This window comes from Anabas testudineus, chromosome 22 (assembly GCF_900324465.2).
Source record: "Anabas testudineus chromosome 22, fAnaTes1.2, whole genome shotgun sequence".
Taxonomy (NCBI): domain Eukaryota; kingdom Metazoa; phylum Chordata; class Actinopteri; order Anabantiformes; family Anabantidae; genus Anabas; species Anabas testudineus.
This window is the reverse complement of record NC_046630.1, coordinates 12,313,661-12,341,323: the sequence shown is the minus strand read 5'-3', so window position 1 is coordinate 12,341,323 and position 27,663 is coordinate 12,313,661. Positions and strand designations below refer to the sequence as shown.

General features: G+C 41.4%; 2 protein-coding genes across 8 annotated transcripts; both read right to left on the bottom strand.

The window, feature by feature from the left end:
* Nucleotides 1-497: 497 nt before the first annotated feature.
* rc3h2 (ring finger and CCCH-type domains 2) lies at nt 498-20,805 on the bottom strand. 7 transcript variants are annotated; one of them, XM_026339283.1, is made up of 20 exons: nt 20,107-20,805; nt 14,385-14,709; nt 14,163-14,280; nt 13,422-13,655; nt 12,479-12,654; nt 11,097-11,297; nt 10,817-10,949; nt 10,420-10,538; nt 10,001-10,113; nt 9,447-9,767; nt 9,082-9,284; nt 8,666-8,982; nt 8,435-8,581; nt 7,133-7,270; nt 5,924-6,112; nt 5,553-5,796; nt 5,238-5,322; nt 4,498-4,699; nt 4,109-4,272; nt 498-3,929 (listed from the first exon to the last, which is right to left on the bottom strand). In XM_026339283.1, the coding sequence occupies exons 2-20, from the start codon at nt 14,613-14,615 to the stop codon at nt 3,782-3,784; spliced, it is 3,483 nt and encodes a 1,160-aa protein (XP_026195068.1). In that variant the 5' UTR covers nt 14,616-14,709; nt 20,107-20,805; the 3' UTR covers nt 498-3,781. The 7 variants fall into 7 exon arrangements, with proteins under 7 accessions (XP_026195068.1, XP_026195070.1, XP_026195067.1 ...); XM_026339285.1 differs by lacking the exon at nt 20,107-20,805 and adding an exon at nt 16,951-19,220 and having other exon boundaries at nt 9,082-9,263; XM_026339282.1 differs by lacking the exon at nt 20,107-20,805 and adding an exon at nt 16,951-19,219.
* A 2,318-nt stretch (nt 20,806-23,123) lies between these two features.
* LOC113148478 (zinc finger and BTB domain-containing protein 6-like) lies at nt 23,124-25,769 on the bottom strand. The gene is made up of 3 exons (XM_026340177.1): nt 25,666-25,769; nt 24,628-24,946; nt 23,124-24,233 (listed from the first exon to the last, which is right to left on the bottom strand). The coding sequence occupies exons 2-3, from the start codon at nt 24,934-24,936 to the stop codon at nt 23,124-23,126; spliced, it is 1,419 nt and encodes a 472-aa protein (XP_026195962.1). The 5' UTR covers nt 24,937-24,946; nt 25,666-25,769.
* Nucleotides 25,770-27,663: the final 1,894 nt, after the last annotated feature.

Sequence of the window (27,663 nt, the reverse complement as noted above, 5' to 3'; positions counted from 1 at the left end):
CACAATGTGATATTTCCAAGGAAATAAATGGAATACGTTACAGTATTATTCATTATGGGGACATTTTAGATATGTCTGTCTCTGAAGGACTACTTTCCTCACTCTGAAACATCACACAACTGCCCCAATGATTTAAACATTTAAATATATCTGATTATCACAGGTTGTATAAATGAATGTCTATACTATAAGTCCATCTAATGATGGTGCAAGGCTGTAGAAAATGACAGATGTGTACCATCTCTTAATAGTTCATTTACATTTCAATCGAACAATAGATTTGCAAATAAAATGTCTAATACAGACATGAATAGTCAGAAAACATCAGTTCATCCTATGTTTCACAACTAACAAACAGGCTTTTCCATATAATATAATATAGAATAATGAGACACTTTCTTGTCTAATAAAAACATTTTGAGCAAACTCTCAAATTCAAAACAATGAGGCAGACAGAATATACCAAGAAGGAAAAATACCACAACAACAACCAAATGTGGCAGTTACAATAATAGTAATAACAATATAATCTTTATTAAACAATACGTTTCATGAGCAAACAAGTAAAATGCTGCAAGCAATCTTCAGCACTTGATGTGGCCACATAGTGGACATGTGCAGAACTGTTACAGCGCTGGGTGTGTTGTATCACAACTACAGAATCATCAATACTCCTCTGCCATCACAAGAGGGACTATATTGCATGCATGACACAGGATGCAGGGAGGACAAAGGTGGTGGAGGTGAAGGAACAGGGAGTGGGAAGGGGGGCCCACCCACCGGCAGAGTGCACCTGCTGGTAGTGGTGGGATGGGAATTAGTGCAGTGCAATTAGCGACTACAGCAGTGCTCTACAGACACTTTGAAGGAAACAGGGAGTATCACTCTGACATAAGTTCAATACTCACAATACTGTTTTATATACAGTAGTGTCCAGCCCTTTCCCTTGAGAGCAGGAATAGCAAAACCAATACTGATACTAAGAGGCAAACAACAGGACTAGCGTTAACACTTTAACCCATTTATGCCGTAGGTAAAAGGGTAATTTATCAGCAAGTGAAATTCCGTAAAATACCTCCAGAGAATATCTAAAGTTATGAACACAGAAAAAGCAAAAGTAGCTGAACAACCCAAGTCTTCCCTGAGCAATCTGACAGACAAGGTTCTTGCATCCTCTAATGGAACCAAGTAGAACTACAACAGAAGTACCTCACTTTGAGCCTTTCCTTTCTCCTAACAGTTCAAGAAAATTAAATGCTATACGAAAATAGCAGGGATTGATTGTACTGTACTGTATACAACATGGCACTTACATGTCTTCAAAGGTGAAGTCGTAAACGGTAGCGAGCGACAGTTGAGAGCAGCTAATATCCTGCACCAGCTCTTACTTATTACGATCCTGCTTTCACGTGAAGGCTAGAAAACATTTTTCAAAAGCGCATTATCCCATCAAGTCACACTGAGTCATCCTCTACCCACTTCTCTCTTAGAAAGAGAAACCCCAAAAACATCATCAATCCAGCATTTCATATTCTAATTAAGAAAGGTTTGAATTGTGACTCAAAAACCATTGTTCACATACAGTGGATATAATATATAATAAATCTGCCATCCTCTAAAAAAGGGATGCATAACATAATTTGAAGAGAAAGACATTTCTTCTCACTTCTTGGGGAGTTGTTTGTAATAGTGCAGTAGCAAAGGTGACAGGAAATTTAGAGAGTACTTCAACGATTCAAAGAATATTTAACGCTCCTCTTCACATCCTACAAAAAAACCTCACGATTTAGGATAAGTGTAAACAAGCTCAGTGGAGTCTTCATTAACTTAAATCCTGTCAGTCTAAAATGGGTTAATGTTTCATGCTGTTTAAAGTCATTAAGACTAAATCATTAAGCCACACATGATAAGACGCCCCATATCTCTTAAAGGGAGAGAGGCAAGGCCGGGTTGTATGAAAATCATCCTGCAAAAAATTACACAGAACCAGACTTGGACTAATGTCCAACAAAAAAACACATTACAAAACAACGTTAGACCAGATTAGTCTATGTGAATTAAGCTGCAACAAACAAGGAGTAACAAAGATCCCAATACAAATATACAAGTCGGACGAACAACTTCACAGAAGTTAGCAATGCAAAAAAAAAAAAAAAAAGACAAAAAGAAAAAGGAAAGTTTTAAAAAGTTAAACAAGGATAAACTGTAACATGAAGAAAAAAAAGAAACGATGTCTCATGTTTGTAGGCTTAAGTTTGAAATGTCAGACATAACCTCTGAATATTTGTTTCGCAGTACATAAATGTGACTGGACCAGAAAGCACATAAAAAGCCACGGGCTTACAAAAATGTTTTTCCAGTGTTGAGTTTGTGAGATCACACACCTCTGAAATAAGACACGAGTCTGTCAGTGAGCATGGACAAAAGTCACTGTCAAGCTCAATGTTTAGTTTTATACAACACCAAGGAGCAAAAGGCCACTATATCGAATGGTTGTGTCGGTGTAGAGTGAAAGAGAGAGAGAGAGAGAGAGAGAGAGAGAGAGAGAGAGAGAGAGAGAGAGCTGTAAGACTGTTCCTAACTTACAGTCCACAGGATTAAATGCCAGTAACTACAGGCACACAGAAATGAAACAGTTTAGAAACAGAAATAGTTTTTACAATTGATTGTTGTATATAGAAATCTTCCTAATAAACTTCATCTGCAGGATTCATAACTGTAAAAACACTCCCCCTCACGACCAATAGTGATCAGCAATTATTTACAAAGTCAGTGTATGACTGTGTCCTTGTGCTCTGTGATCTCATGACAGTCAAGTGAAGTCAACAATTAAAACATCATATGACGGAAAAGACAAAGGCTCGTTTCACTATCAACGTAGCGAAGACCTCTGTTTTCTGCGTTTGTTTATTTTGTCAGAGGGCTGGAGTGCTCTACCCATTTTTGTTGTAAGTTTTATAGCATTTACCTCTCCATTTTCAGGATATACTTGAATACTGAATTACAGAAAAACAATAAAGACTATAAACTCTCAGCTAGAACTGGGAGAAGTCATGCAAGGCTGCTTAGAGAAAAAAAGGCCTTAACATGTAAAGACATGAAGTATAGCTGTCAGATGTCTATAAGGTGGAAAAGAGTTTCAAAAGGTATATAAGGTATTGTTTGAAAAATTACTGTGTGCGGGGCTTCACTATAAAAGGAAACACATTTTTTTCCAAGGCACAAGCTGTAGAGTGAATATATGCGGTAAATTATATTCATTACACTATAATTAAGTGGGTGATTTACTACAGCAAATTGCCTGTGATCTCAATTCCTGCTGTTAATTCAGGTTACATACACAGAAAAATTAAGACTGAATTAGGGGGAAAAGTGGCATTACTGAAAAGACTTTTTCAGCCTGACACACCATGTGTCGTTCTCAGTCGCTGCTGCTGATGTGACATCTCCAGCCTTTCTACTGAATCAAACTAGGACTTAAACTGCAAACATGGACAAGCTTAGTACTGTGAGGGGAAATGCACCTTAGGATGCATAAAGAGTGATATGACTAAATTATTTGTGGAGCTATACACTGATAAAAATAATTTGGGCAATGTGTTTTCTCCTGCCCCCTTGCAGTGTGATACCACACAGACTGTGTCTGACTCTTATCTATAAAGTTTTATTTAGGCATATGATTGGCGTATATGAAGGCTGGAATAAAATGGTATTCCCTTTAACCAGGATCAACTCATCTCTACTTTGATGCAGGTTAGCATCAAGCATTGCTTGTCCCCCCTTAGCTTCCATTGAGCAGCATCTCTGTCCCAGGTGTGTCAGGACAAGCACGGGTGGAGGTGTCCCCCAGTCGCGGAGGTCCAGCCCGCAGCACCAGCTTTCCAACACCTAGACCTCCTGAGACCAACACTCCAGGAGACAGAGACTTCCTGGGAAACAGAGAAGAAGGAAGGAAAGAGAGTAAAGAATGGATGAAAGGAAGAAAAGCGAGTTAGAAGAAGGTATGTGCAGAGCTTCTGCACTCCCTGGACTTCGTATTAACATCTTAATCAAGTCGAAAAATCACTAAAATCGATGACTGTGAAACACCAGTTACCATGGTAATCACCTGAAGGCCATCTTTTTTAGCAGGTGAGCATCCATCTTTTCTGATGAAGCACCCTGAGTTTGGGGGTGCTCCTCCACAGGGGATGGGAGGAGGGGAGAGGTGCAGGGTGGTGGGAGGATGTGAGAAGCATCCTGAGACTGTGGGGTAGCCAGGTCTAATGAGTCCTGGGAAGCCAATATAATAACAAAAAGACGGGTGGTAAAGGGGTTTAGTTGTACTAGAATGTACATTTCACGGTGCAGTAAAAAAGAGAGCTTAGCCCAAAATGATTAGAAAATGTACAGTAGATCAATCCAAGTGCAAACCTCAAAACATCACTTTGTCACACCTCACATCACACCTCGTCTTTTAACAATATATGGTCTGATTATCTCCGTAATCACACTAACCTGAGACTTGACCTCCTGGTGGTCTGAATCCTCCATGTCCAGAGCACACAATTCAAGCTCAATGTCTCGGTCAGGATCAGGTTCACTCTCTGTCCGGTCCCTGCCGTAGGCGTTCTGATGGGCTTGAAGATCAGACACCATTTTTTCCTCACTGCTTATTGAAGTTCGTCGGCCATGAAGCTCCGAAGCACAAAGCTGCTCACTGGAACACAAACAAACAAACAAACAAACACATATAACAAATCTGTGAATAAATTATTGCATGGTTATCATAAAATATAGCATATTATAATAAGTAGAAGATGATTACGATACTTTACATTGTGTGTTAATAGTAATAGGATACAGTGTGCTGTTATGAAAAATTTCCTCAGTAAACATCAGCTCAGAGAGCTTTCCTGCCTCCTTTTCCTATCTGCCCAGTGTGTTTTTACTAACCACCTAACAGCTCTATTTTTAGTCTGATTACAGAGAGGAAACGACTGCAGCACAATTAGACAGTAGAAAGGACTGAGAGATAAGGAGTGAGACCAAATGTATCGGGGACAATCAGGAATTACCTTCAATGTATTCCCAGAGGGATCTAGCAGGGAGAAATTCAACTAACACTGAAATGACCTTAATCCAGTTGACAAAGATTTGAATCATGTACATTTTCGAGAAGCAACAGGGTTTCTTAATTTTAACCGTAGTTCATCAAAACATAAGGCAAACAGAGAAAGAACAAAACAAATAGCTACCTCTCTAAGAAACTAGAGTGGCTGGAAGAGTCTGATCCTCTGGAGCTCCACCTGTAGTCGCTGTGATCTAAGTGGGGGTTGTAGTCTGTGATGGAAAAATACAGACAGAAGTACAACATATTAAAATCACCCATATTAAATAGAAATAAGATACATAGAAATGCTAAATCTGCATGGATTTCTACAGTAAAGGCAGATTACAAAAGATGCAAAACAAATGCATGACAATAACATGATTTATATTATTGTAAAGCACTGAACGATCAAATTTGAATAAACAAAACAAATAAGTCACTTTCTTTCACCTATCCTAACCTTTAAAGTTGATGGGAGTGGTGCTGGCACTGCTCTGGCAGGCAGTGGCTTGGACGGGGTCTGTGGTGTGGTAGCCTGTGCGCGATGCCCTGGATATGGCACCCCACTTAGAGATAATGGGCCCCTCACTAAAGGGAATGATTGGATCCTCATCTTTCAAGCGCCGGTAGTGATCCAACGAATGCAGCCATCGCTTTCCAACACCAGTACTGGTAACGCCACCACCTCCGTTACTGTCCAACTCCTTCATGAGAAAAACACGGATGCTGTTAGAAAAAAACAGCCCACACGCTCATACCAAATACGACTGGCAGAGACACTGATACTAAAGTGGAAAAATAAATTGTCTTTAGAAGTGTGTCTGTGCCTGCCTTTGGACGTGAGAAGAGTCTCACCGAGTGCTCTGAGCAGGAGTGAGCTGAAGAGTGTGTGAGTGTTTCAGGTTCAAAGGGACTGAGGCAAGGACCAATGGTACCACAGGACCATGGGGAGTAATGCGCTAAACTTTCCTCGCCACTGAACCTGCACCCCATGCACTGACCTCCACTGCTCTCCACATGCTGAAAAACAGAGACATTTGAAAACGACAGTGAAATAACATCACCTCTTCTTTTGGGTACCAGAGACTTGTTAAATCTAGATTAACCTGCTTAAAGGTTACAGGGATTGTGAGGATTTGTAGATTTGCTTGACTCTGGGGAAACTTGAGGACAATAGTTACAACTTCTGCCATAAAAACATTTGCTCTCAAGAGACAGAAAGAGTGTTTCTAGTAGAAAGAGTTGTATATGCAGAGCACTAGGATAATGCACTCTCCTAATTGCAGCTATGTAATATTCATAACTATACAATAACAGTCGACAGGTGTAAGTTTTAGGAGGGCTCATGCGTTGGTTCCTCACTAATTGGAATTTATGTTCTCAGTGTTAGAGCTGACGTATAGTGCCACTTTGCTCTCCCATCTTTTTGGCAAGCAAAGGCTATCATTAAATAGAAATAACTGGTCTTTCTGCAGACAGTCTTGTTTGTTTATGCTTGTTATGCAGAGGCAGCGAAATTAAATTGCGACAGGTAAACAAACGCCTAAAATGTCCTTGTGGGTTCTTTAATAAGAGCTGCATCTTAAATGTCTTCAGAAAAACATATCTGACGTGCTGTTAAACAAAGTTTTACTCAGCTGAATGTCTGAGTCACTGCTTGTTAAACTCTCTCTTCCTACTTTCTCCTATTCTCTCTCTCTCTCTCTCTCTCTCTCTCAGACACACACCCACACATGCACACACGCCACAATTGTACATTGCTATGATATCTTCCTCCACAGTTGCTAAGCAACTATCTCCCACTTAAATAGCATTGGACACAGCAGAAATGCAAGCTTTTGGGATAGGAATTAAATCCAACATATTTTAAAAATAGTAAAATAGACAAGCAATTCATTACGCTCATTTTTTAGGTGGCAGTAGTTACAGAATTCATAAATTGGTCCTGATGATATTTAATATTAAAAGTCATTCACATAAATGCTCTGTGAGTTTGTGTGTGTTTACATAGGCTGTCTTAGGCTCTTATTTGCTTTCTACCTCAGATCCAAAATCGATGGTGAAGATGGGGGAGGACTGGGGGGGTCTGTTGGTGTTGTGATGGTGGTGATGATGAGCCCACTGCTCCTGCTTCCTCCTGAAAAGATCCTCGTAGCCCAGAGGAACACGGCCATAATCCTGACAAGTGAGTGTTGGACAAGTGAAGAAGATTTAGGAAGAGGGAAAATTAACAACTCATTATTTTAACATCATTACAATAATAACAGATTTATAACATGTTAATTAGCCCTGTGAATTAAGAAGTCGCTGGAATGAATAATTCAGCTGTATCTCAAAGGAATATGCAGGGTTTTTTTTTTCCAGCTCTTCATTCATCACTGTGCTCTGATTATTTTTAATTTTTGGTCTAGGGTCGAGACACAGGGTCAGACAGAGGAACCTATCTGAGTATGTGGGGGTGGAAACAACAAAACAGTGAAATCCAACACCAACATCATAAGCTTATCATTTTAGAGCATTGTTAACACTGGTCATTTTTGAAGTGGGGCTTTTGTATTAGTGTTATTAGTGTAGCTAAGTATTGCCACAAATATCTAGATTTTCCTTTTATTTAAAATAAAGAAAAATGTACACATAATTATTTCAAATGTATATCATAGACAATGTGGCCACACATGTAAATTGCATTGTTGGTCAAATATGCTGTAGTATTGCAATAGTCGTACTGGTAATGTTATATGATGATGTGAGAAGGAGAGAAGTAAGTGGGGGAGGCAGAGACATATTTGGTTGAGAAGTGGGAGGACTAAAGAGGAGGTTGAAGCAACATACTGCAGCTCTGTAGCTGGCAGGGAAGGTAGAGGTGAGATGATAGGTGGGCGTAAAAAGAGAAACTGAAGGAAAGGAAATGTTGCTGAAAAGAATGCAGCGATGAATCTGTTCATTGAAAGATGAACTGGATGTTATCCAAGAAAAAGAGATCATCAATCATAAAGAGAAGAAACACAGATAGGAAATCATTTTATCATTACTCTCAGCAGAAAGCATTATTTTTCACTAATCTCTTATAGTGTGTGAAGTCACCTCAGTGGGTGATGTAATGTGGAGGATTTTTTCAGAAACATTTCTGAATCTTTACTCCCTTTATTCTTCAGCCTTTATTCCAGCATTTGAGAAATGCTGGAATTTTTTTTCCAGCTTTTCAGAAATGCTGGAATAAAGGTCACGCAAACAAGTGGGAGAAGCTTTAGCCTTGTTGTAAATCTAAATAAAACAATGTGGCAGTTCCATCTGATTTATGTTATGTGTAGAGTATTAGCATTCTCCGTTATTGCAACCTACCCTGTGTAGTCCTGGACGATGTTCAGCTCCAGAACAGTAGTTGCTATCTAGAGAGTTGAATCTCTCCCTGAGTGGAGGCTGGTAGACAGAGGAATGTAGCACCTCTGGAGGCAGTGAGTTACTCCTGGCATCCTCTCTGTGGTACAGCTGTAATAGCAATCATCATTATTATCCATAAAGTTTCAGAATGATCAAACTGTATGGTCACAGGACAGTTAATAGACAGCTCACCTGAGGTCTCCATACTCTCCTGCTGTCATAGAGGGGAGCGTAAACCCCATGAGCAGGAGCCAGAGGCCCATACTGAGGCTGCCCTGGATGGGGATGGAAGGTAGGAGGACCCATTCGATCTCTAGGCGGGTGTGGTGGGTACCCGGTGGAAGAGGATGAAGGCGGGTGTGGAGTTTGAGGATCACTAGGGTAAGAAGAAGATGGTGTTGGACCGATGGAAGGTTGTAGAGAGGTTTCTGCGACGTTAGATGAGCGGAGGAAGTGAGCCATGCAGGGTTTGTGTGAAGTGTGAAGAGTAGATGGGTAGTAGGAACCTGCTGGAGAAGAGGAGGGAAGAACAGACAGTAATAAAAGAGCGACAACATGAGTAACAAGTATTTTTTTAAAAACCTAAACTCAAACTTAAAAAAACTCACATGTTGGTTGATAATGAGCTGTGTCATAAGCAGAGTGGTGCTCCTGATAGTACAGCTCTGACGCCTGAGAAGGATGGGGTGCAAGCCGCATGAACTGACCATGTTTGGGTATCGGAGCGCCACCATCGCCCCGCCCAACTGCAGTCAGGGGAGACGATGTAGAGGAATGGCTAACCGGAGTCCTGGGAGGAGAGATGGAATTTCTAATGAAAAAGAAAAACAGTATAAAGGGAAAGAATGAGCACATGAATGCCCCACAAGCTGGAGAGGCCACATAAGGCCTAATCTGCCTGAATGTATATAATGTCAGGCTGGTCACAGGGTTCAATTCCAACCACTTAAGTTATAAGGAAGAATAATCTTACTGCTCTGTTGAACCCGGCGTCGCTCTGTTGGTGCCAGATAACCCTTTGGGCCCGTTAGCGCCACTAGATCCGTTTGGTACTGCTCTCTTCATGTCCTCCATCATGTCAGGCCCTCTTGAGATAAGCTGTGGGTGAGTCAGGCTAGGGACTCCCTCTGTCAGGCTGGCCGTGTTCTCCCCTGCACCTTTGAGACCCTGCCCAACTCCTGCAGACATATCTGTGTGGATGTTTCCCTCCATGGTGAGGGTTTTACTCAAAACCCCTGGTGCTAAAGGGAAAGCACGACCTACATTGCTGCTCTTCTTGTTTCTCAGTCTAAATCTGCAAACAGGAAACAGGAAAATTCAATACAAAGGGGAAGAATTTGCATTGAAGACAGTATGTCGATTAGATGAATAATAAAATAATAAAGGTAATAATGCAATTTTAACCCTTACAAAAAATAAGGAACAGTTGGAGTACTTTGAATGGATAGAATTGATCTGACCTACTTTTTTTAAATCTTGCATACAGAAAAAAGGGGTCTTACTGAGTACATGTGAGGGTTTACTTACTTCTCCAGCTCATCCTGTGTGTGTGCAAACGTACAGTTGGTTCCTCGGGGACAGCCTCCCTGCTGACGAAGGTCTCGGCACATGCTGGTCTTATACTTACTGTTGGCCTGAGGCTAAAAAATGCACATATACAGTACAATACATATTAAGTGTGAAATCACACATTGATCAATCACTTCTGTATCTACACATTTATGTAGATAGGGTGGCAAAAACATGGTAACACCTCTTTATATAATGCACTTCAGCACAACTCAGCATCTATCTACCCACTATGACCTCAAAAAAAAAAAAAAAAAAAACAGTAGTTCAATAAAAATAGTTCAATTACCACCAGTTTCAACTTAAAAACTGTGAAATTATAACTTGATAAAAGTGGTCAGTGACTGTTATAATCTCATCCTAATACGCCAGCATACCTGTGGAGCATCGTGGCTCTTCTTACTAAAGTTCTGTATGAACTCCACCAGTCCATGAACCACCAACTTCACAGCCAGCAGCACATTTTCCAGCTCCTCCCATGATGGTGCTGTGGCATCTACACACAGACAACAACAGTCAACAAAATGACTACATATGTGAGTTTGTTATACCATACAATAACTACCTTAACTACCATAATATTTTAAAACTGTGATTCGATTAATACATGTTTAGCAGTCATTTTAAGCTTTGGTATTTGGGAGCCACAACTTGCTTCACTTCTTATTCTCTTTCATCTTTGTTGAACTGGACGAACCTTTTATTCTGAGAAGTGTTTAGCCTTCAGATTTATTGGTATTCATTTAGACAAATGTGATTAACAAAGTGAGGTACCTGGATTGTGGTCTATGTTGGCAAGTAGCTCTAGGTGCTGTCTAAGGCTTGTGAGGTTGGCAGGGTCTCCTGTCCTCTGCAGAACGATTGTGAGCTCCTGAACACTCTTTGCAAACGACTCTGGAGACTGCAACTGGAGCAGAAGACAGAAGAGGAGAGTCAGTGTTAAAAACAAGTTGATCAGTGCCTTTCCCCTGTGCTTTTGTTGTCTGGAGGCTTGCTAAACTCTGAAAAGTGAGGAATGCTGATGACAAGCATATAATCTAAATCGTACTGGTACCTTGTCAATGATGGACTGCATATGTGACTTGTGGACCAGGTCGCCATACAGCAGAGAAGACCATTGCTCGGGTGAGATTCGTAGGCCAGCCTCCATGGCGATGTGGACAATCTGAGCATCGTGCTCTCTCCTGAGAGCGTCATATGTACGAAACTCTTCCTTTAGCTGCATCAGCGAGGAGTCCTCATCACGCTTGGTCACCTGAGAGAATATACTTGTTAAAATATGTAATATCTAACATTTGTGGAACTAATTTTGTTTGCATTTTGCAGTGACACCCCGCTGAGTAGTTAAATCCAGTGGCAAGAAAAAGTATGTGAACCCTTCTTTACCTCATTGATAAGTATTTGTTGTGCTCTTAGGGTCATTTAGACTAAACGCTTACTTCTTTGATTCTGATCAAGTATATTAGTTTTATATTATATTAGTATTATTTATCCAAGGGTTCACATACTTCTTCCACTAGTACTATGAGGTTTTTATGATTATGAAAGATCTGTGGTGTCTTCAGACTATTAAACTCAAATTCAGATCAGACAAGGGGATTACCCCCTTTTCAGAATCTGCCCTATGAGTAATCATCATAAGACACCAACACACTTACAACAAGCTAAGTCTAGCAAACTCAAAAGTCTAAATTACGACAGATGTCCTCCTTATTTAAGCTGTGACTCCTTAGAAAAATACAAGCATCAGGTTTTCAACTTTCTCGCTATGTCTGCGCTGCCTGTCACTGTCCTGCAAGGAAAGGCAACAAGCACAAATATAGACCGCCGTTACATGACAAGCAGATAGTTGGCATATCTGCCCTACCAGCGATGTCTGTCATCAGATAACAGCTACAAAAATACTCGCCCACAAAATATATACACAGAGGCCCATATCCTTATTACACTGACTTTTATGATTAACGTTAGATATAGTAACACCAGCCTTTAGGCGTGATCATTCACAACTTCAATGTCATATTAATTTGGAGAATAGATGAAAAGTCCCTCAGACACTGACTAATTTTAAGATAATTACTGTTTTTGGTTTGGTAACCTAATAGTCTTGGAAAATAATAAACTTATACTTTGGAAACCACCTCTATAACTGAAGTATCATGTCGAAGCAGCATCTCTACAGTGGCAAATGGTGCTAAAAGCGCATCTATTTAAACACTCTTCATTTAATCAGGTCATTTATTATGGCTTGGCTTCTTGGGATAGCAGAATACTGAGGCTCTTTTGTTCAGTGTGACACAGACTACATTCAAAGAGCAGTGCTTAGCTCCTTCTATTTTTAAATGAAGCCATTAATAGCACTCACATGTTCTGGTAAATGCACATACATTTGTAGTTTTTATGTGTGTACGTTCGTTCACATCCCCTGCACAGTACCTTAAAGCAGGAGGCTCTGTAGAGCAACTGCACCACGTGGCCTATGCTGGTCTTGGAGGCCTGGGGGAACCGAGCCTCGAGTTTCTGGACTACAAACAAAACCAACACCTTCCTGGACAGAGCTGAGCCATCTTCAAGAGCCAGTAACACGAGCTTCAGTGCATCTTCTTGCATAGCTGATAAGGATGAGTTGGAGTGATAAATAGGAGATGGTGATGGTGGGAGGACACAAGAAAGAGAATAAGAGTATGTGAAAGGGCCACGAGGAATGAATCAGAGAGAGATATTCAGCACAAACATGCTCAGTCACAGGTGAGCATCCATATGCATGCCAATGCTGCAGGCAATACAAATTTGAATGTTCACCAATGATCAAACAAAGACCAAACAACAAATAAGTCTATTTCTTGGAACCAGGTGTCCTCAGACTTTGAAATGAACTCATTCTGTTATCATGATGAGAAACAGTTTCCCAGTCAGAATCTGCCCTATGAGTAATCATCACAGGACACTGGCACCGATAGACACTTTGATGAGGATCTAAACTGGCAATTTATACAATTCAAAAAGAAACATTTGGAACCAGTGAGTCCAGTCAACTAAAAGGCAACTTTCATAATCACATTCCCAACAACAGCGTTATGATTTTAAACTCTTACTTTCAGGTGTTTAAATCTACTTGATTTAGCACAAGAGCATTTTCTACTGACTAAGCTATATCTAGGAACAGGCTACAAAAATTATCATGCAGAAGATAAGTTCACAAAAGCTTTCATTACATAGATATTCAATGCTAAATTATGGTTTTGCATGTCTTGCTCATAATGCAAATGCTTCATACCTATGTGAGTTTTCACTAAGATCTACATTATGAAACAATGTCATCAGTGGAATTTGCCAGGACTCAGTCATCTGTATCACTCATGTGCTTATGCCCACTCACCAGGCCCCAGGAACTGACAACCACGAGCCCTCACTGCTGCCCAGAGGTTGGCAGAGAGTTGCTGGGGGTTCTGGTGCTGCAGGATGAGCTCGGTTACTGTTCGTTCCCCCAGTGACCGACCTGCTCGCACCGCCCGTACACGGCCCTCCTCCTCCACCAGCTGGCAGTTCACCAACGTCACCAGCTTCCGCTGCATGGGTCGACTGAGCACGCTCGGACTCAGGTTTGTTACACCTGCAATAGAGGATAACTTGTTGGTTAAGCAGTGTAAGAACATCATCACAATGAGACATGTTTCATGGAAAGACGATTTATGTCTATACAATAACTGATATAAACTCCACGAACAAAATGAACTCTATTGTTTGGTGACTTGTAATTAATTACATGTAATTTATGCTTCTAAGGAAACCAGACATGGTCAAATGTGAGTTGTTCAAATTATGTTTACCAAAACCTGAGCGGAATGAACAAAGAACCAGGGCTAGTGGTGTGTTTCGGAAAGGTTCGACTTTCTTTTCCGGTTATGCAAAGAGCTGAATTTTCCATCAGCACCATAAAAACACAGAAACTTTAAGCTGTCAGGAGAAGTGTGAGAAGCGCAAATGCCAAATTACACAGGCAGCTCAACTGCAACCCACACATACTGAAAAAGAGCTTCTCTTTCACAAATGTCTCTAAAAATTTTACCACTATGCATTACTGCACACCAATTTGTGGACACACACACACACACAATACCTTTTGCTCCGCTGATAGGTTTTAGGTAGAGAGCCAGCTCTTCCACACACCTCCGGCAGACCTCATAGTGCTCAATCTCTGCTGCACTGCTAAGGCTCACTGGCTGCACATCTGGGATCTAGGATACACACCATAGTGCACATAAATACACAAGATACCCACAGAACATTTAGTTTTGTCATTTTCACTTGCATAAACACGTCTTCTTTCTTCCTGACTCACCTGAGCTCCAACCAGCTGCAGCAGGGCGCAGTTGACTGGCAGCAGGTCAATATCGGTGCTGATTGGCGTCTGATCAAAGGGGCATGCCTTGCGGTGCAGTTTGTGAAGGCAGGTCTTACACACCGTGTGGCAGCAGCCCAGACTGATGGGCTGGTGGCTGCTGCTGTCAAACTCATTGTAGCAGATGGGACAGGACAGAAACTCCGTCCACTGGGCCGCCTGCACTGGCATGCTGCCACCACACCGCTGAAGGAGGCGTCACAGAGCTCAGTGGGAATGCATGTCAATGAGCCCCAACGACAGCTCCTGCTCGCCAGTGCCGATGCTGATTGTCAGAGGAAGGACAGTACAGTGATGTATGTTAGTCATTTAACAGCCCCTATTTAACACTAGGGCAACATATCAGTGATATATGAACCTTAGGATTGTAATAAAAATGATTTATTAACTAATTGTGATGTAGGTGGACACAACAAAAAGTTGTTTTTATTATATTATTACTCTTTCAGCTCTATCATCTGTAAGAAGCATTTAACTAAATACACAGGCAGTCTCTAACCTCTCTTGCCATAAACGTCATAGATTTATTTCATCTAACGAGACCCGAGACTCTTTGCTTTCTCTCTTAAAAGAAGTAGCTGCCAACAGTCCTTACAAGGCGGCTCATAAAGTCCAAGTATACATTTTATTCATGCCATTAGAAAGATGGATAAAATATCATAAAAAAAAGCAACATCATTAAAGACCAAAAATATTTTTTTGATAAATGCAGCAAGTTTGAATTCACATTGTACAATTAGTACAATTAGTACTTGTATTTTTGATGAGCAGAACAACTTTCTTTAGGTGATTCTGCCCGTCTAATTCCTATTGGCAAGCCAATAAGAAACATTTAATAAGATTATATTCATAAAAATAAACTGCAGAAAAGCAAACATTAGACAACAGCTTTGCTTTTTCTAAATCAAGTGATCAAAAGGCTAGAGATTATTTTATAGAGAAGGTCCAGGATTAAGTGCTGATTAATGATTTGAGAGCAACATCAATCACGCAAAAACATCTTTCACTTTTCAAAACAAACTTTATGGCCAATGATGGTTGCAAATCAGTGTGCACATAACTAAAAAACAAAAGCGTCTGCATGTTGAAAGATAAGCATCGTGTTTCAAAGGATCACGCATCATTTTTATAGAGGCCAAAGTCTTTGTTTATCTCAAATGTGCCCAAACGTCTTATTGATATTAACATATATGCCATTTGTGTATCACATTGAAACCGGCTTCTTAGAATAGTGTTGCAAACAGCATTTGAAAGAAAAAACAATATTTCTAATAAGTGAGAGCAAAGATGCATCTTTGAGTTGACCAAATCTCCAAAGTACAGCGCATACAATAAGTTGCAAATATTCTTGTTGCATATCAACAATGTTACCTTAAGTGCTGTGTAGAGAGAAGCGGCAGTAAAGCAGTAAAGTTGAAATGAGATGATGAAGTTGGAGCCAACAACTGAAACAGTGTCGTCAGATCCTACCCAACAGTTTACATGTGCAGCCTTAAAATGTTTCATTAAAAAAACCATGACATCAATAACACCACTATATCACATGAGTTCTGTGTTGAGTCATGCCAGGAAGTGAGCATTTTCTCACTAAACGCTCCAGCAGAAATGGGCATTTTGCTGATTCTTCTACATCCTCGTGTGTGTGTGTGTGTGTGTGTTTGATGTATCATACCATTAACTAAAAGCAAACCCTTACATAAAAAAAAAAAAAAAAATCAACTGTCTGATTCCATTATGCAAAGTGTTGCAGACAGCCAGCACCTGTTGCTTTTAGAGTCTGTTACATCTGTTCAAAGGGCTCAACAAAAAAACAACAGCTGGAGCCCTCACAGCGTAGGTGCCATAAAAAATATCTATTCAAATGGGTTTGGAAATACAGTAAAAGAAAGAACACACATGCTTGTCTTTTTATTGTTGTAAAGCCTAAAGTGACATCTTAACATCACAACCAAGTGCCTAACATCAAATCTAATTTTAACCTTGATTCTAAAATCAAAGTGGTAACTCTCACACAACCAACCAGTAGGCTACAAAAGACAATGAATGAAGTAAATTTGATAGGCTTCGGCTTAGGTAACTGTTAACTGATTACACCGGTTATATAATAGGTTCAAGCATGTGAGAATGAATCTGAGAGGCTTTGCAGCCATGTTTCCATGACATGTGCACAGAACCAGAGCTACAACAAAATGTGGAGGTAAAGAAGTCATGTGTCTATTACACTGTATAATCACAGGTACTTATTGTTCATTACTGGGAAATTAACAGCTGATAATAAACTGTCTGAGCTTGACAACAAGCAAACTTTTATAAAAAATTACAGGAAACAAGCTCTTTACACTAACGCGGGAGCTCATGAAGGCAAATTGAAAGAGAAAGAGAACTGCGCGCATTACGCACGACGCGCACGTCATAAAAACAGCGAATACAGCCCGAGTTTCCCATAAAATACAGTTTATATCCACTGTGTCGTGTCTGTTTATCTCAGTTTATCCGTTATACTCACCTGAAAAACTGCCCTCAGCACGCGGTGGCCGCGACGCCTCTTTGGCCGCGTGGACAGCTCCGCTCTGTCCTTGCGCGTCATATTTCCTTCCGCGAGCGAGCCCAAATATAACCCCCCGATCACGGCTATTGTGCACCACAAAGTGCACAAGCGGAGTTTGAGGAAGAGTGAGCTAGGGATCATGTGATGGTGCGGGTTCAGGGGTAAGTTTGGACACCACAAAGGTGGGTAGAGTCATCCTAACGCGTCAGCCTGGATGAAAATCCCCTTCTCTGGTGCTGCTTCTTCAGGGAGTGGTGCAAAGTCTGGGGGGCAACTGTTCACCGCGACTCACTGGCTGTACTTACCCTGACGGCCACCTGTCCCCGCTCTGAGCAACTGGTACATCCTGTTTTTTACAGAGACCCTGGCACAATGCGAGAAACGTGCCTCGTACTAGTGTGTTCAGAAATGATCCCTGCACACACATCTGAACACAGCTCTGTTTTCCTCCATACTGTACCACATTAAGAGGAATTATATGCATAAGTAGTTCACATCACACATGGGAAGTACAAAATGTCATGATGGAAATAGGACTGCCATTACTGGCATGAATGGATGACTACTCATGTATGCAACACACACACACACACACACACACACACAATGCTGTCAAAGTCACGAATAAGTCTGGTCTTGTGACAGCGAGTGGGCGTGTTGAATTAGAGCAGCAGACCTCAACTTCCTCATAAGCCTCCTCTTAAAATGAGGAAATCGACCTATGAGCTCTATTTTCCTTTTAGACGTGTTCCTGCCTGCAGTTTACCTAGAGTGCATTGCACCGCGTGCACTATTCAGCAGCTGAAATGTGTATGTGAGGTCATGCTATACCACTTACTGAGTATCTTCCTCAAGGCCTTAAATCCTTAGTCATCTACTGCCCGAGCAATGGTGTTTTAATACATGTTTGTATGTACTGATAGACATGCATGGAGTGTCTTCATCACTTGTTCCATTGCGAGTTTCATGTGAAGTCCATGGGGACATTTGGCATTTAAAAGAAAAACCTAGACCTGAAATTGCAGCTTTGTGGCTTAAAATTTGGTATCTGTTGAACCTCGATACTAGGAAAGATGTAGCACATTATATATCCAACATCAAATCAAAATATTCTCTATACTGTTGAAAGAAGGCTGTGTGGTCCTAAATAGTGATTTACTGTAGGGGTCTGTTGAGCTACCCACTCTGCTAGGCAGAGGATGAGAAGTACATTGTGTCTTTACAGCCAACAGTTGGCCGAGCTATCATCTGGCTCAGGACAGTGAGTCCTCACTTGGCCCCCTCTCTTTGGAGGGGGGGGGGGGGCATCTGGAGTTTCTTCGCCATGTGCCAGAGAGAAAGAACGACAAAGAGAGAGGTTGTTGTGAAAGTGTTTTCAGAGCTTTGAGGTGAGAAATCTTTTTAACATTTATGCCCATCCGCACTTCACATTTAAATCAACAGTGGCTGTTTAATAGGTAAAAATAAATAAACAGAATCACGTTAAAATAAATAAACAGAATTGGCCTAGAAACCACATGTTACACTGAAAGGAAAAGTGGAAGCAGTCTGTCAGCGAGAAGCTGATCTAAGCAGTGCACACCCACTGGACATGTGGGATCAGCTTATGGTTGAAGTCATAGCTGAGGATAAGCAGGTAGTGATGACGTATGTGGTTGGTTCTGCATCTCATGAGCAAACGCTCATGCTTGTGTAGGTCCAAAACTTAACTCTCCTACACACACAATGCTGCGATGAACATGGTAATTACTCTAGTCTCTTTCTGCAATTTCAAGGGAAATATGTGCCACAGCGTTCACACCTTCCAATGAGCCTGTTTGGTGTTTTTTATGAAAGTTGAAATAGTTCTCATGATTCACTTGTGAATCACAATGTTGTTTTCATTTTCATTAATGCGTCAAGGCCCTTTTTCAATGGCTCCCCTAATAACGTCTTGCATGTCGACCACATGAAGCAGAATTTGAAAGCCTTCTGGGAACAACGTAGACGTTACAACAAGACTGAAACTTCACCCACCACACTGCTGAAAAACTGCGGACAAATTTTAGAACATAAAGAATTTGTCTTTACATATTTCTGTTACCAACTAAGCTGTGTTTATATCATCAAAACTCTCCTCTGTTGGTTTAGGAAGCAGCCCCCCTTTTCACCTGCAATATGAAAACAACGCTTAAAACCATAGCAACCGAATAAATGGAGAAGAGAAAGTTAAACTTTAACACTGTGCGTTAATGTTTTGAAAGACTCAACAGGCGCACAAACACAGTGCCCATGCAGCCTGCAGCGACAAATCCCATCACACACTCGCATTAGCACACTGTACACATCATTCTGTATGTGTAATTGTGAAGCTTTCATTCCACGGTTTAGTGCATGATTACTATTACTATTATTATGATTGTTATAGCATGTCTGCTCGCTTGCTTTCGAGTGCACAGTGGGGGTATGTGGATATGTGTGATTATTTATTCATCATGCCTGTCATCACTGTGTGCAGGGGCAGTGTCTGAATGCAAGGCAGGGCAGTCACACAGCTCTAAAGCTACTGTATTATACAGGGCACCCCGTGCAGGCCTACTTTATTGCCCTTAATGTGTCTACAGTAAGAGGAGCAACAGCAGAGTTATTCAGTCTTGATGGTAGATCACGTCTGTTCCTGTTGCTGATCATCAGGCTACAGAGTAACCTCCAACATGACTCTTTAACTTTGGGATGGCAGTGCTGTATTTCAGGCTGAAGGCTGCAGTAAATGTATGCGAAAATCATTTCCCTCCATATTCTCTTTTACATTTACACTAAACTCACAGTGGCACCAACCAGTCTCAACCAAGATCAGAGCAGCATGTGCACAGTTTAACGTCGCACAGCTGACTACTAAATATCATTTCACTACTATCCACCTTCTTGTGTATTCCATCAGCACCAGTTGCAGAAATCGGTGTTGTTGCATGTGCGGGATGTAATGATAGAATTTCTGAAAGCCGTGGCTCCTAACAGAGATCTGATGTTCAACTGAGGGAAAACAGAAGCTTATAAAACAGTATAAAAACGATGAAGGCTGTGCACAGAACATCTCAGAAGAAAGTAGCGCACACCTCCAGTAGAGTCACTTACCTCACGCACTACACCAGAGCTCCAGAATAAACGTATTCATAGGGATCCGCGGGAGCGCATCAAAATATTTATTAGAAGAATTAAAAAAAAAATCTTCATCAGTTGCAAAACAACCACAGCCACCAGCCCTGAGAGACTATTCCTGATACGGGAGCGAGATGGTACTGCATTTCAGGGCAATCAGAGGCAAGTCCCTCGGTCCAGTTTTGATCCCCTGCTCCCCCCCCCTTTTCTGACAGTACGTGACGAACACGTCCGCTCAGGTACGGTGAGCCACACACCCTGGGCTTGACGAACCGGGGCTGAGAGGAGAGGACGGTATCGCTCCGCCGGCGATGGTGCCTGAACTGCGCCTCCGACTCATCACCGGGCTGCACGGACAGAGAGCTGCTGCGCGGCTACGCATCACGCACGGTCCGCCCGAGGTGCGGCTTCGACGGGGCCCCTCCGACGATCCCGCGGCCGAACAGCTGCGCGTAACAGTTTGAGGTGCGCTGATCGGGGACTATTTTAACGTTGAGAGCAAGGATAAAAAAGATGTAAAGGGGCAAGCCGGAACAAGCCGCTTTTCGAGGCGTGGACTGGCTGGTTTTAAAGGAACAGACCGAGAGGCAGCGCGGCAGAGGATGCGCGGTGACAAGTGCGCCCGTCGAGGAGGAAGTTCACACCAGAAAAAAGACGCACAGCTGAGAGAGGTGCAGCAGTCAAGTGAATAGTACGAATAAAATCTGTTGCAGTGATTCCGTTTTTCCCCCAAAGCCATAGATGCACCCGTTTGATTTGTCTCCGGGATTGAATTTAGTTTCCGTTTAGGTCCACCTGCCATTACACTAAATGCCAAGTCAGCCAATATACCAATATGTGTTATGTATTTATTTTTACATACTGTAGCCATCAATAAAGCAATGGACCATGTTCACTTGCTTATCAAGTCTGTAATTCAATTAGTGGGATGACTTCATCCTGTACGTTATAATGGACTTAGTCTGGAATCTCATTAATAGCTTATTTAGCAGGTTAATTTGACAAAGAGAGTTCACCTCCTGTTTTTATGATGGTGTCACTTCAGTGACTCTTTGCTCAGTGCCAGAGAAGCCACACTTAAGAGGACATGATGTGTTTCCAGTGTACCATATTCACACTGGAGAGCAAAATCTGTTAAATTATGGGCTAAGTATGTTATGTGTTATACTTATTGTGCCATACGTATTATGTTTTTATTGCAGAGAAGTGTCGTTCCAGCCACAACCTTTCTTCTTTAGGAGATAGGTGCTTTATAGCATGACATGTTGCTGCTGCAGCAGGACAGAGGGAGGCTGAGCTCATGTCTCCGTCTCTCCCAAATTCCCCTAAGCATTGGGCCTATTGTAGCAAGCTATTTGAAAATCTCAGCTGGCACCTGTTTCTGTGGTAAAAGGTGACAATGTGAGGAACTCAGATTCTGTTACATAATGAGCCTGAGTAAGGTAAATAGAAATTGAACCTCCATCTCTTTTTTTGAGTGATTCATTTACGTGTGACTCACTGTCTGGAGTGAGCTGTTTGCATAATCAGAGTTCCTTATAAAGTGTTGCATCCTCTAATATTATCCTGCTTTAAATGTAAAATTAGTGTTTAACACATCCACCTCAATTTAGGTAAAAATACAACCTACTGAGAGTTCAACACTTCAACCCGAGTAGTGAGCTTATTCTGCTATACGGACACATTACACACATCACTTTTCTATTAAGCAGTATGTTAACAATTTAGTGTTTTATTTTAAATAGCTGACTTACATAAAGTTTAATCTAGCTTTTTACTCTTGCCACAAAAAAAAAAAAAAACTTGATGATGAATCAAAGTATCCCTAAAGAACAAAGTCTTGGTCTGTAATCTGCTTCTTCTGGTGAAAACTGAATAGAAGAATTTCACATCAGAGAGACGCTTCACTGAAAAGCTTTATTCATCATGGGAGGCTTTAATTAGGATTAGTGCTATCTTTAAAAAAAAATAAAATCACCGCACACGCGCAACTTGCACCCAAAACCTGTCCAACCTGTGTATCAGGGAGTACAATATTGGACTCATCAGGCATGAGGAAAACGACAGCTTCAGCAAATGGAAATTCAAACAGAGTTATGTGCACTTGTGTTATATGCACAAAAAAAGAAAGTTGTCTCACTGTAACTTACACATATTATTGTTTTATGTGTATTTTAGGTGCCCTTGTCTATTTTGATGCAAGAGCAAAAAAAGCACATAGACGTAACATGCTTTGAAATATCTTTGACTATATTTCTGTGTAATCTGTCTTCTTTGGTCACACACTAACTTTCATACTTGCACTTATTTCTACATTGATTACACATCACGCATTCATTATTTGTCAGCACACAGATTTCCTGCATGAGGGGGGGGTCTCGGACACCCCAACAGGGCAACAACTAGTGCTCCATTTCGCTGAGATGAGTGACGATGACATTTCTGGGCCGAAAGGATAAAAGAAGGAGAAGGGGAGACGTGAAGGGAAGGAATGGAGTGGGAGAGCATGGAAATCCTCTCAGCCATGCGGGAGAACCCATTCACTTAAAACATGATGCTCAGTGAGCTGTACACAATTTCAGTGGGGTCAAATGGAGGAGCAAGGCTTGTCTGTAAATCCCAGCCTCACTATAACACTGTACAAGTCTATCTATCTATGATGTGTGGGAATGATGCCCATCTTAACTCTATATGAGATTACGTTCACTGTTATACATGGAAGATGATATGCTATATTGTAATTAGCATGAACTTGAAATGAACTTACACTCTAAATAAATGAAGACACTGGTGTAGTAGCGGATAAGATCATCTATACTTTAAGCTTTTTGCTTAAAATACATCTCAATGCAACCAAAATAATCCAATTTAACTGAAACACCTTGTCTACGTTACCCTCCAAATTAAGGTTTTTGCCACATACTGTAGCTTATTGTACTTTCTGCCATGTTATTCGACATGTGTCCAAATAATAAAAAGAAAAACTAATATGATCAGTGCGCCGACTCCTCCAGAACGTTTTGCTGGCTACCACTTCCATGTATTTCCATTAGGTGGCGCCTGAGGCTTGGCTTCTGTGCAAAGAGCACAGCACAGTGTTTACACTTGTGAGGCTTATCCCTCGTGTGCAGATTGAAGTGATCCTGCAGGGTTGCTTTCTGGGAAAATGTCTTGTGGCACAGGGGGCATCTGAAAGGCTTGACACCAGTGTGGACACCTACATGGCAAGTCAGGTTACTCTTCTGGGAAAAACTTTTCCCACAGACCAAACACAGGTACTGTCTGTGCTCCTTCAAATGTCCCGCGTAGCTCTCCAGATGCTGGAAGACTCTGTCACACTTCCTGCACAGGTACGGCCTCTGGACCAATATACTGTCATCATCCTCTGTCAGTTCATCTCCAGAACAATTACTCTTTGGCAGATGCGCTTTAGAGAGGCAGAACAGACTGGAGTCCATCAGTTCTCCACAGTCTTGCAGCGGAGAAGCCACCGAGAACATTTCATCCTCTTCTCTTTGCCCTTCTCCTGTTTCTTCATCTTGGTTTCGCGAGCTGTCGGCAAACTCTTCATGTTGAATAGAGCCTCCTTTGGTTGTGGAGGCTGTGTGATCTCTGACAGCTGTAGGAGGGCATAGCTTACATCTCAAGGCTCCTCTAATGCGGTGAACTTGATAAGACAGCTTGTTTGTGTGGACGGGCTGGATGCCGCCACCTTCCTCTGACTCAGTGGTATTAAAACAACATGCTGCATCTTCAGATGAATCTATTTTAGCTCTTACCACTTTTCTATCCTCTCTGGTGTCTCGTGGTCCTTGGCTGTCCACTTTGGGCTTGAACTGAATCACAACTGGTCCCTGTTCCTCAGGGTTTACTTGCTGGATGCTGGCGCTTGACTGGGCTGCAACTTTTTCCTTCTGATGTTTGAATCTGGTACCTGGCCAGCCGCTGTCTGGCTGCTGGGTGTGCTCTTCCTCTGACTGTCTCAAAAAGGCTAGGGTGGGACTGAGGTACTGGGAGACAGCTTGGGCACACTTCTCCACCACCTGGCTCATCTGGAGGGCACTGGCTGCAGTCAGGTAGCTCACCAGCTGTCTCAGAGGGACCTGCAGCAGGAACATAAGCTATAGATGACATAAACTAAAAAGAACATCTGAATTAATGTAAAGAAAAATAAAAACAGTCAAACTTTGACTTGAACACACACAAGAACACACTTACAACCAACAATTAAAGTAGTTTCAGTCATCTATAACCTGTCATATGACTTTCATATCACAACACCCACTGTTTTGTTGTTGTAGCACTACACTATGTTTGTTCTTGATTTCTGTTTTGGTGCTGTAAGTCTTCAATCATGTGATTCAGACCCTGTTTAGCAGTGATCTCATCTTACAACTGAAACCTGCTGTAATATAGATTATACCAGAGTTAGATGAGGGGACATACATTTCGGAAATTAAGAGAAGACGTTCAGAGAAGCAATTCAGTATACTGTACCTCCAGGAGCCCCGTGTAGCAGGACAGGAGCAGTCTCTCGCCAACCTCCACACTGGAAACTACACCCACACTCAGCTCTGCCTGGCCTTCGTGGAGCAAGAATTGATCACGTAGGAAGTCTGAAGATGCTGCAAGCACAACTTTGTGGCCGTGAAAATGCAGAGGCTGGACGGCTGCATCGTTCGGACCCCCGAGGAGGAGTGTGACATCACAGAAGCGATTATCCCCTCTCAGACCATTCATTTTTCTGAGGATGCTGTCACCGTGGGTGGGGAAATGAAACTGTAGCGTGTCAGAGGAACTTGACATGATGGTCAGTCTGTATTTAAAATAAGAGGCCAGTTTTACTATTTATATTCAGTTGGATGATTAGTAGTTATTTTTAGCTAAAACTACAGCAGTTAAACACTCCAGTGAAGGTGATATTGCTTTGTGTTTCATAGAAGTGTTGATTTAACTGCATGATCATTGTGCAAGCCCTTTGAGTTGTTGTCCACTCAATCTACATCAGTGAGTCTGCTGTAGCTCTTAACATCTGCATTAAGCACCTCTCTGTATAATGACTTTTATTACTATTATACACATATATGATCTGCATGGTGAAGTACAGTTCAACAGCAGCACAAACTACACCTTTCCAAAATCCAGCTGAATCAACACCAGTCAGTTTCAACAGAAATTAAGATAAGATAAAGCTTTATTGTCATTGTACAGTCACACTTAAAACGAAATTGCGAAACATTATTAAGTTAGAAAAGTCAGGAAATATGTTTAGTGATCTGTAGGGATTTTTGTGCTGGAACAGTAGGAGTACAATTCAATTTATTAAATTGGCAAAAGTTTTGGTAGCCATGCCATAACTAGACAGTCTGCAGTGCATGAGGGCTATAATCTAAAGATTTACATATTCAAATCAGAATTCCCATATCTTATCAGCATCCTAACCATGAGGTAGTTTAGTTCTGCAAATCACTAATTAAACTAAAACCACAGCCAGGTAATAACCAGATAGAGGACACGCCGACGGTCCGGCCCCACCTTTCACAAGCTCATCCTGCGATGGGAACAGCGAGGAAAGCTGCTTTTCATGGTCGAAAACCCAATAACAGAACAATAGCTCTCTATTCGCCCGATGACTGCCAGTTTAACCACCGCCGCTGAAAGGATGGAGACAACGCTAATGGCCTTCATTTGCAAGAGGATGATGTGTATCTCTCCGCCGTGAGGGAACGGCCGACCCGACGTCCTGCAGCTTTCTGCTGAGGACACTACATTCAGGCAGGACTGGGTGCAGCGCAGCACCGCACTGGGCTCATTAACCCATTCGGCGCCTTCACCTCACCTGGATTTTTTTTTTATTTTTATTTTGGACCGAGCAGTCTTGAGATGATATAAGAACAGATGGAGAGAATGCAATTTACTTAAATAGGGCAATGCTATGACTTAAAGGGGCGCCACGCTAAACATCCACCGCATGGTGGCGATAATGCTCACAGGACAAGTTACTGGAAATAATCCACTTGCACCAAATACACTGAAGTGAAGAGAAGAGTTTAAATTTTAATGTAAACATAATACTAGACTGAGAACATCTGCAGGGAACACACTGTGCAGGCACAGACAATCATTTGTTGGGGCTCCCAGTTGTCATGATGCAGTTTCTCTGGGCGACTTTTTGGAAGCTCTGTCTTCTGTATTGAGACTCTGTGTGTCTTTGCAATATGCAGTGTTTGTGGTTCATTGTGAAATATACTAAACTTCTCTGCCTTCATTAATATGCACTGTGAGTTCTGCAGTCCAGACACACACACACACACACATTAGACAGATCCTGTTAACCACATTTTCTGTTCTCCAAACCTGAAACAACATTCTGTTTCCTAGAGGTTGCACACAAAGGGATTCATCCAAATGGGAAAATGCACAAAGACAATCTGTAGCAGAATGAGAGAGCCAATAAAATTTAATGTGGAGCTGCTTTGTGATTTGACTTTAACAGGAAATGCGAAGTTTTAAAATGTTTTCACAGATGATGAGCAAAGGGACAATGTCCAAAACTCACATCAGGCTGAAAGTCTGTCTGTTTACAGTAAATGCAGCTGCAGCTGTTAGAGTCATCCTGCTAAAAGGTATTTACAGATGTTATCAGGAATACTATCTGAGTTAGCCACTCATCAGATTAAAATATATAGTATATACGTGACTCTCATGCTTTCTGTTGCAAACATGGCATCATGTGTTGGTAGCAATTTGGCACTCTGAAACAGTTCATGTAGGAAACACGTGCTCAGCTTCAGCGGGCCTTTATGATATTCATTTAGACCTAGACGTGAAGCTCTGCTGTATTCTCAGCTGTAACACATGTCCAAAAATAATGTCACTTATCACAGCCAATAAACTATTAAGACAACCCCTGCCTTGATGTTGTTGATCTTACAGGAAGCTCAAATTAACTGCAGCTCACCAAAGCACCCAATGCTGAATATATCTGATAACTGACATTGTACATGTATTTATTGATCAACCGCTCATGGTAATTATTGTTTTGATAAAATGCAAATTAGCCACCTCCAACGTGAAAACTCATTTAGACAGTCCTTGTAATGTACTTCATGTGAAAAAATTAAGGATATATACAAAGTTGAATCACAGTTATATCAGCCAGAGTATAGTGGGAAAGTCAATAGCCAAACAAACAAAAAAAATAAAAAAAAACTGTTTTAAATGCAGTTCCCATGGGTTCTCTTCAATTTATAAGGAACTGTAATCACATAAAGACTCTAGTGTCAGATCTGTTGATATTTGGAATAAACAGTGCAGTAAAAAAAAACTATGTAACATAAACAGCATCAAACTCTTCTGGTCCTCCATGATATGCAGTGTCAAATCCTTTCAGTAATATGTAGGTGATACTCTTACTATTATGTAAATGACAGATAGATTGGTTTAGATTGTTCTCTAATGTATTATGTATACGCTGATATTTAGGTTATATTAGAAGGGAAATGGAAACCAATGCACAGATTGATATGGGCT